Below are 10201 nucleotides of genomic sequence, written 5' to 3'. Positions count from 1 at the left end.
TGCTTTTTCAGTTCTGCCCCACAAATTTTCTATAGGATTTAGGTCAGGGTTTTGTGATGGCCACTCCAATACCGTGACTTTGTTGTCCTTAAGCCATTTTGCCACAACTTTGGAAGTATGCTTGGGGTCATTGTCCATTTGGAAGACCCATTTGTGACCAAGCTTTAACTTCCTGACTGATGTCTTGAGATGTTGCTTCAATATATCCACATAATTTTCCTCCTCATGATGCCATCTATTTTGTGAAGTGCACCAGTCCCTCCTGCAGCAAAGCAACCCCACAACATGGTGCTGCCACCCCCATGCTTCATGGTTGGGATGGTTTTCTTCAGCCTGCAAGCCTCCTCCTTTTCCCTCCAAACATAACGATGGTCATTATGGCCAAACAGTTCTATTTTTGTTTCATCAGACCAGAGGACATTTCTCCAAAAAGTACGATCTTTGTCCCCATGTGCCGTTGCAAACCGTAGTCTGGCTTTTTTATGGTGGTTTTATAGCAGTGGCTTCTTCCTTGCTGAGCGGCCTTTCAGGTTATGTTGATATAGGACTTGTTTTACTGTGGATATAGATACTTTTGTACCTGTTTCCTCCAGCATCTTCACAAGGTCCTTTGCTGTTGTTCTGGGATTGATTTGCACTTTTCGCACCAATGTACGTTCATCTCTAGGAGACAGAACGCGTCTCCTTCCTGAGCGGTATGACGGCTGTGTGGTTTCATGGTGTTTATACTTGCGTACTATTGTTTGTACAGATGAACGTTAACAAAGTTAACCATTTTCACTGTGGTGTTTAAAATGTCTTTCAAGCTGTCAGGCATTCCCTTGGCAGCAAGAGCCTCTCGGTGGATGCTGCAGTGTACCCAAGTTGCGTCGGGAGAAACTGCTTGCACGCACGTTACCACTCCACTATGTCTCCCTATCATGGCTTTTGCTCCATCAGTACAGATACCAACATGAGCAGCAGCTACGTTTGGCTACATACGGACCGTTAGTGGAATTCCCGCGAGAGAGTAACGGTTAATGTGATTGGATGTTAATTATTTGACTAGGCTACCTGTATTTGACATTGTGTTGTTATTTAGCTGAACACTAGATGGTTTAATTGTATTTTGCCGGTGAAACGTTGGTATTCAGTCGAGAGAAAAAAACTCACCCAAATGTATAGCCCCGTTGGAAAATATAAATGGACTGTTTAATAAAAAAATCATAAAAAAATGTGAATCACATTTTTATTTGGCTTACCCCCGACGGCATTGCCCCAGTTAGGGAAAACCTGCCCTAGAGCACACCAAAAAATATACATACCTCAGCCTAAACATCAGCGCCATGTACCTTCCAAAAAGCTGTGAACGATCTGAGGGGCCTTCTATGCCATCAAAAGGAACAGAAAATTCAACATACCAATTAGGATCTGGCTATAAATGCTTTAATCCGTTATAGAACCCATTGCCCTTTATGGTTGTGAGGTCTGGGGTCCGCTCAACAACCAAGAATTCACAAAATGGGACAAACACCAAATTTAGACTATGCATGCAGAATTCAGCAAAAAACATCCTCTGTGTACAACGTAAAACACCAAATAATGCATGCAGAGCAAAATTAGGCCGATACCGGCTAATTATCAAAATCCAGAAAATAGCATTTAATTCTACAACCACCTAAAAGGAAGCGATTCCCAAACCTTCCATAACAAAATCATCACCTACAGAGAAATTAACCTGGGGCTCTGTTCACAAACACAGGACAGCAACAGAATTAGACCCAACCAAATCATGAGAAACAAAAAGATTATTACTTGACACATTGGAAAGAATTTACAAAAAAACAGGGCAAACAAGAATGATATTTAAACCTAAACAGAGAGTACACAGCGGCAGAATACCTGACCACTGTACTTTAACTATTTGCACATCGTTACAACACTGTATATAGACACAACATGATATTTGAAATGTCATTATTATTTTGGAACTTCTGTGAGTGTAAATTTAATTGTTAATTTGTATTGTTTCTTTCACTTTTGTTTATTATCTACTTTACTTGCTTTGGCAATGTTAACATATGTTTCCCATGCCAATAAAGCCCTTAAATTGAATTTAAGAGAATCTATTTCACATTATGCCAATTAAGCATAAGTAATGAACACCACACCATTATTTTAAATGTTCATTGGAGGAACTGCACTGCAGTCTCTCACCCCTCTTAAAATTTCAGCAAAAAAATAAACATCCCTTTTTCAGGACCCTGTCTTTCAAAGACAATTCTTAAAAATCGAAATAACTTCACAGATCTTCATTGTAAAGGGTTTAAACACGGTTTCCCATGCTTGCTCAATGAACCATAAACAATTCATGAACATGCACCTGTGGAACGGTCATTAAGACACTAACAGCTTACAGACGGTAGGCAATTAAGGTCACAGTTATGAAAACTTAGGACACTAAAAAGGCCTTTCAACTGACTCTGAAAAACATCAAAAGAAAGATGTCCAGGGTCCTTGCTCATCTGCGTGAACGTGCCTTAGGCATGCTGCAAGGAGGCATGAGGACTGCAGATGTGGCCAGGGCAATAAATTGCAATGTCCGTACTGTGAGACGCCTAAGACAGCGCTACAGGGAGACAGGACGGACAGCTGATCGTCCTCGCAGTGGCAGACCACGTGTAACAACACCTGCAAAGGATCGGTACATCCGAACATCACATCTGTGGGACAGGTACAGGATGGCAACAACAACTGCCCGAGTTACACCAGGAATGCACAATCGCTCCATCCGTGCTCAGACTGTCCGCAATAGGCTGAAAGAGGCTGGACTGAGGGCTTGTAGACCTGTTGTAAGGCAGGTCCTCACCAGACATCACTGGCAACAACGTCGCCTATGGGCACAAACCCACCGTCGCTGGACCAGACAGGACTGGCTCTTCACTGATGAGTTGCGGTTTTGTCTCACCAGGGGTGATGGTCGGATTCGCGTTTATTGCCGAAGGAATGAGTGTTACACCGAGGCCTGTAACTCTGGAGCGGGATCGATTTGGAGGTAGAGGTTCCGTTATGGTCTGGGGCAGTGTGTCACAGCATCATCGGACTGAGCTTGTTGTCATTGCAGGCAATCTCAACGCTGTGTGTTACAGGGAAGACATCCTCCTCCCTCATGTGGTACCCTTCCTGCAGGCTCATCCTGACATGACCCTCCAGCATGACAATGCCACAAGCCATACTGCTCGTTCTGTGCGTGATTGTCATGAATGTCAGTTTTCTGCCGTGGCCAGCGAAGAGCCCGGATCTCAATCCCATTGAGCACGTCTGGGACCTGTTGGATTGGAGGGTGAGGGTTAGGGCCATTCCCCCCAGAAATGTCCGGGAACTTGCAGGTGCCTTGGTGGAAGAGTGGGGTAACATCTCACAGCAAGAACTGGCCAATCTGGTGCAGTCCATGAGGAGGAGATGCACTGCAGTACTTAATGCAGCTGGTGGCCACAACAGATACTGACACTGCCCCCCCCCCCCCCCCTTTATTCAGGGACACATTATTCCATTTCTGTTAGTCACATGTTAATTTTATGTGTCAGTTGTTGAATCTTGTTATGTTCATACAAATATTTACAAACGTTAAGTTTGCTGAAAATAAACGCAGTTGACAGTGAGAGGACTTTTTTTGTTGTTGCTGAGTTTATATCCTGTACACACACCTTTAAAAATGTATATTGCCTGTTCTCAATATCCAATAAAACACCTTTCTTTCACTGATGAAAGACTTACAGATTTTAAAAGTCAGCAACAGCAGAGTTGCTTTAAGTGAAGTGTCTTCACAGCTGAAAACCAATCGAATGTAATTTGCCTTTAACAAGGAACACCCCAAAGTCATTACCGACATTTTCAGTTTCCCTTTCCAATTCGATCCTCTCCTCTAGAGAGGAACAGGTGAAGCGATAGGATTTACTTCGCCCAAAATCTGTCAGTGAAAGTGTCGAGTTACGAGAGGCTAATTTGATCAAATAGAAGTTTCGTAATGTTTAGGCTGTTACAAATGTACTGATAAAATTGGATTCACGTTGCATTCCGGCAACTTTGAGAAAAATGACTAAGTTGTGCATCATTGGCTACAATGGTTCCACCTGACCTAATTTGCCTTCAATCATTGAGGACATGTATTTCCGTTGTTAGAGGGGGTCACTCGGCTTTCTTGCCAATATAATAAATAATCTTTGTCTTCTCTCGAAAAGCCCCAGCGAGTCACGTGATAAACTACAGTGGGTCATATGACCGAAGGGAAAGTTCCTTCTGATTGTACAAAATCGCAGAGGACACAGCACAAATCCGTATCGCGTGTGCATCGCAGTTCGGGGAAATATAGCCTACCGTTTTATAGTTGGGCTTATACGTAGACTCAAGTTCCTTGCTAGTTATTCTCGTAGAATATCTGCGTAGTTCTGTAAACAGGAGCGTGGTGTGACGCGATGAAGGTGAGCGGTGTGTTGTTGTGTGTGTTCCTGTTCTGGGTGGAGGGCTCCCAGGCTGATACCCCGGCCAACTGCACATATGAAGACCTGTTGGGCTCCTGGGTGTTCCAGGTAGCGAAGGGAGGGCAAGACAAAAGTATCAACTGCTCTCTGATGGGTAAGAGCTGGAAATACGGAACAATCTCACGCTTTAAGCAATCAAGTTGGCTATGTAACAAACTTTTAATTGGTTCGAGTGTTAACTTGACCCGGTAGTCTGCTGTTGCCTTTGTCTGTAGGCTATTGTTTGTGCTTTTGTAACAATGATACAATGCTTGATACAACTTTCACCACTGCCCAATGTTAATGTCTACCCTGGCTTACTTTGCAATACAGAAGAAGCCTAAAGTTTAATTGAATTAATTACCGAAATGTCTCTCTGTATGTGTTAAAAAAAGACACCATTGATAAGTCGATAACGGTGCACCTGGAGAAGCTGTCTGTGGCCGTGGACGACCTGGGGAACACGGGATTCTTCACCCTCATCTACAATCAGGGCTTTGAGGTTGTCCTCGATGACTACAAGTGGTTTGGCTTCTTCAAGGCAAGTTTAAGCTCTCACTTGTGTTTCATTCAGGATTACACTTTAGTCTATAATAGTATCATACTACGATCTCTGTCAAGAGGTCTGGAACATTTTTGGTGGATATGGAATTACATTGTCATTATATCTCCAGCCTGTAGGCTACAGAAAAGGCCACATACCTGTTCTACCATGTCCTTTATCTGCTAAAAGGGATTTTAATTGGACGTTGAAGTGCTGCACAGATGTTTCTATAGCAGGTCTCTGGAGAGGCATGCTGGGAATGGACAAGCTAAATATTTTGCACCCTTGCCTTTAACAAAGTGGGCACTGCTTATCAAGGGTGGCACCAGCTCTCACCTAAAAAGCCCATAGGCCACTGGTTGAGGGGAATTTCATTGTTTTTGGGTAGAATTGTGAGGTTTTGTGTGTCATAGGTGCATCTTGGTCAGTTTAGCTCAGTCAATGCCATCAATATTCCACCTAATGAGTGGGCCGGCTGCGATGGAAGTCCTCCTACCTTGTAGCTTTGCACACTACGTTTCAGAGACATGGCTGGTCACCGTTCCTGTAATTGCAGGGCTGGTGGTTCAGTCACTCATCTGGCTCTTACATCTCAGTTGATACATTGATGCTTTCAGGCTCGTGTTTCAACGTTACTTTCAGTGTTGTGTTACTTTTCATTCAGGGTTATATTTTGTTTTGCTATTTCACGTGACTTCCTTGTGACGATCAGGGGAAATGTTCAGTGTTGTCCCTCCTACATGGTAGAGCTGATGTCTGCAAGTCACTTGTACTTCCTTATTGAAACTGTCTGGACTTGTTTCAGCACAGTGACACACCACATGCTTCACTGGAAAAGCCCATTGCTAGTTACTCACTGCTGTTCATAACGCCACTCTGTCTGCTCTCTCTCTCATATTGAAAGCTGTTGTCAGGGTAACTGCCACATCCACTTGCATAAAACATCACTGACTTGTTGATCTTCTGCTTTTTAATATCCAACTTTGGACATAAAGATTCAATGTGATTGTCCTCTTTCTACACAACACACAGGGAAGCCTTGTACACAGACTGATTGTTCTCCTCTCTGTTCCAGTACTCTGAGCAGGGCTCTGAGGTGACCAGCTACTGTGACCAGACTCTGCCAGGCTGGGTCCATGATTCTCTGGGGAACAACTGGGCCTGCTTCACTGCCAAGAGGGTTGTCCCAATAGCCCCTCGCTCCGTACACACACACCGCTACCACCCCAATGACCTGTGAGTAGCCTCAGGGTTTTATAGCAGGCTTGACACACTCTGTGCCCAATAATAATGCTCTCCAATAATCACATGTGTTTTCACATTAAAGTCCTATAGTTGGCTAGAAGGCTATTTTTCATCCATGGTCCCATTTTAGTGTGAGCATTGCTCATATTGAAAAACAAGCAGTCTGCTTAGTTTTTAGACTCTCTTTTACATTGTCTGTCAGTCACTGATCGTGTGTCAAGTGTGAGTCATGTGTTCTGGTCTGAGCAGTGCTCTCTCCCTCTGGCTGTTCTAGTGCTCCTGTGTTCTGTTTTCCTTCCCTCAGGCTGTGTCGGTCTGTTTACTCATGTGGGGTCTGTTTACTCATGTGGTGTGTATGTCAAATTGTACTTATAAAGCCCTTTTTACATCAGCTGATATCATGAAGTGTTATACAGAAACCCAGCCTAAAACCCCAAACGGCAAGCAATGCAGAGGTAGAATCAGTCTTTGCTCCTCCCCCAGGTAGGTGTTGGTCTGTTTACTACTCTCTCCCCTCCCCCAGGTTCCTCCAGAGGTCCTACAAACACAACCTGGACTTCATTGACTCCATCAATGTGGCCCAGAGCTCCTGGAAAGCCACGGCCTACAGCGAACATGAGACCTATACTCTGCAGCAGCTAATGCACAGGGCTGGGGGACCAGCCTCGCACATCCCCAGGTACAGTCACTCACTTGGGAAAATATGTATTGAAACAGGAATTAAATTATAAAACTCATTTTGGCGAACTTCACACAAGAAGCAGGATGAGTCGGCGTGAGATGTGTAACTTCTGAAAGGAAAGGGTGACAATCAGGGACTTTTTTATTTGTAAGTGGGGGGGACATTTATTAATTTATTATCCATTCAATAACTCCACACAGCCTACCTGACCGCTCAGAGGCGTCCGCATGGTCCTAATGCACACCGTTGCCTCATTTTGTATCACGGTACAAACTGGGGGTGACAGAAGCAATTTCATAATGTGGGAGGGACAGGTCCCCAGTGACAGTTGCGCCCCTGGAGAGAATAGTCATGGCAGATGAGGCCAAGACTAGAGGGTTCTGTTTTAGGATAATGGAACACTGTCTCTGGCCCCAACTCGTCCAGACTGCTCTGGAATGACGGATGGTAAGAGGCACTCTGTACAAGGGCTTACAAATGCCTGAAGTTTCTCTCAACCCCCAGCTGAGTTGTATTTTTCTCTCCACTTGTTCACCCCCAAACCCCCTCCCCCCCCTCATGGATTTTAAAGGAATGGTATGGTGGGAACTAAGTACAGTTATTGCTGTGACACCAATCAATAGTGGGGGGGGGGGGGGGGGGGGGGGGGCAGCTAGTGATCACCTCAGGAGACAGTGGGGAAGAGATCACATTGGTGGTGGTCAGTAGCTATGAAACAGGACTCTAAAACTGAGGTAGTACCTAAAGGTGTTCAATAGGAACACTCATTTTGGAGTCATTGCAAAAAACGTCCATGGTGTACCCTTATTGTATGAGTCTATGCTCCTCCCCAGACGTGTTGGCCCCGCCCCTGTGACAGCAACGCTAGCCAAGATGGCGGCCGGCCTCCCTGAGCGCTGGGACTGGAGAGATGTCAACGGAGTCAACTACCTCAGTCCTGTCCGCAACCAGGGTAACGCACGCCGGGTCAAATACAAACACTTGTCTATTGTGACTCTTGGCAATATGTCTCCTCTCCCAACCTCGGTGTTTAATGTTCAGCCTGTCTGCTGTGTCTGAGGCCTTAGGAATGTCCTCTACAGGTCGTGCTGTACCGCTGCCTCTCCTAGTTAGAGAACTGCTAAATCAGTGGTCCCTCCTGGATTATAGTGGCCAATGTTCCCGTCTCAACCCCACAGACACAGCGCGCTGGTGTGTAGTGAGTTGTTGCATAGCTGTCTGAGAGGGCAACGGCAGGGCTGGGATTTAGGAGCTCTGCTGAGGGGTTTTACCAGCTGTGTGAGGATGTGGGGCTTTCTGCCCTCCCTGAAAGGCTCTGCGTGGTCGACAGTGGCCGAACAGCATTTACTGCAGAACTATTGTGAAGGAAGTGAGTTTGGTTGACGGGAGGTGGTACATCCTGTATAAACAATCATGTCAATGCAGAACTATACGGAGCCCTCTGCGTTGTTACAATTTGAGGCGAGATGTGGTACGGAGCTTCATTTAGCCTCTGCGTACCTCCGGAGGCTCCACAACTGCGTCACACCCTCCATACGAAGCCGCCGACCACATTTTCGTCTCAAACATAAATTGGCTTTTAGGGTTCATTCCCACAGAACTAGTTGCAGGTTAAAGATGATCCACGGACTGCTTGACCAGGTGTCTGGTTCTTAGTGGTGACTGATATTGCAGTGAGGTTTTTGATTGGTTGTGACAGTGCAGGGTTTGATTGCTACTCTGTGGGTTCCAGCTTCGTGTGGTAGCTGCTATTCCTTTGCCTTAATGGGAATGTTGGAGGCTCGTGTCCGGCTCCAAACCAACAACACCGAGACTCCCATCTTCAGCCCACAGCAGGTCGTGTCCTGCTCCCAGTACTCCCAAGGTAATGAGCGAGCACACACTGCATAATTGTACCTCGACGGTGTCTGTGTATTTCTCCCATATCTAAGCCCTCTTACTTCCTCCCCCTCAGGTTGTGACGGTGGTTTCCCCTACCTCATTGGCAAGTACGTCCAGGACTTTGGGATCGTGGAAGAGTCGTGTTATCCGTACGCTGGGACAGATTCCCCGTGTGACGTTCCCGATGGCTGTCTCCGCCACTACACTTCGGACTACAGCTACGTGGGAGGGTTCTACGGAGGCTGCAGCGAGTCTGCCATGATGCTGGAACTGGTCAAGAACGGCCCCATGGGGGTGGCCTTTGAGGTGGGACACACACACGTTGGTTTGTGCATTGGCTAGCTCTATGAGTGATGGCCAGTATTAGTTTGCTAAGTCAAAATGGCCAGCTGTATTCCTCACACTGTTCTCGTCCAGGTGTATCCTGACTTCATGCACTACAAGGAGGGTATCTACCACCACACGGGCCTCCATGACACCAACAACCCGTTTGAGCTGACCAACCACGCGGTGCTGCTGGTGGGCTACGGCAAATGTCACGTCACGGGTCAGAAGTTCTGGGTGGTGAAGAACAGCTGGGGGACGGCGTGGGGCGAGGGGGGCTTCTTCAGGATCAGACGGGGGTCTGACGAGTGTTCCATCGAGAGCATCGCTGTGGCAGCCAAGCCCATCCCTAAACTGTGAGGGTCTACGGGGGTAGGAGGGAAAGGGTTAATCTTTAGGCCTTTTCCCAATTGGAACCGAGCCTGAAGTCTACAAAGGCTTATAAATGTAAAGTTTTAAATGGCTGGGACGTTGTTGTCAGATATAATCGGTAACTGTAAAAGTGTTCACCACGCTCGCTAGACTGTCTGATTATTGCTATGCCAGTCAGATGCATATTTGGGAATGATGCCAAAAGGGAACCTGCTTTAATTCCCTATAACTGGGATTTGTAGTTTTATTAGTATTTTGTAGTTAGTCTGGTGATTAATAGGAGGGCAGAGGACCTCTGCTCTCTGTAATCTCAGGGGAGACTGTCCTGTGATCTGAAATATATACTCTGTTGCTAGTCATCTCTATACTGTACTATCTCTGTGATGCTATAAATTGGAGTCTCCAGGGAATGTTCAAAGGGACTCATGATGTTTGAAGGGAAACAGTATATTCAATGTTGGTGTCTTTTTTTTTTTTCTTCAGAAGTGGTTGCCTTTTAGATGTCAGTTTTCCAATAAGATCACATCATGCACAGCTTTTGTCTGCTTTATTACAATTTGATAAATAAAGTTTTATAATTATTTTATATATTGACACATAGCTTAAGATTTATCCATGTGTGTAACTTCAATATTCTTCATGACACGTTGCGTG

At 45.6% G+C, this 10201-nt stretch overlaps 1 protein-coding gene across 1 annotated transcript; it reads left to right on the top strand.

Annotated features, from left to right (window-relative positions):
* Window positions 1-4246: 4246 nt before the first annotated feature.
* On the top strand, window positions 4247-10133 carry LOC129832547 (dipeptidyl peptidase 1-like). Its single transcript, XM_055896692.1, has 8 exons — window positions 4247-4614; window positions 4895-5040; window positions 6119-6279; window positions 6812-6967; window positions 7804-7922; window positions 8703-8834; window positions 8925-9157; window positions 9269-10133. The coding sequence occupies exons 1-8, from the start codon at window positions 4455-4457 to the stop codon at window positions 9533-9535; spliced, it is 1374 nt and encodes a 457-aa protein (XP_055752667.1). The 5' UTR covers window positions 4247-4454; the 3' UTR covers window positions 9536-10133.
* Window positions 10134-10201: the final 68 nt, after the last annotated feature.

Source organism: Salvelinus fontinalis, chromosome 33, assembly GCF_029448725.1.
Source record: "Salvelinus fontinalis isolate EN_2023a chromosome 33, ASM2944872v1, whole genome shotgun sequence".
In the NCBI taxonomy this organism is placed as follows: Eukaryota; Metazoa; Chordata; class Actinopteri; order Salmoniformes; family Salmonidae; genus Salvelinus; species Salvelinus fontinalis.
Note: the sequence above shows the minus strand (reverse complement) of the source record. Positions and strands in the feature narration are given on the sequence as shown.

Coding starts and splice junctions, on each gene's coding strand:
- LOC129832547 (XM_055896692.1), top strand. CDS start 4,455: ATGAAGGTGAGCGGTGTGTTGTTGTGTGTGTTCCTGTTCTGGGTGGAG. Junction 6,968..7,803: donor CCAGCCTCGCACATCCCCAG/GTACAGTCACTC, acceptor GCTCCTCCCCAG/ACGTGTTGGCCCCGCCCCTG. Junction 8,835..8,924: donor CTGCTCCCAGTACTCCCAAG/GTAATGAGCGAG, acceptor CCTCCCCCTCAG/GTTGTGACGGTGGTTTCCCC.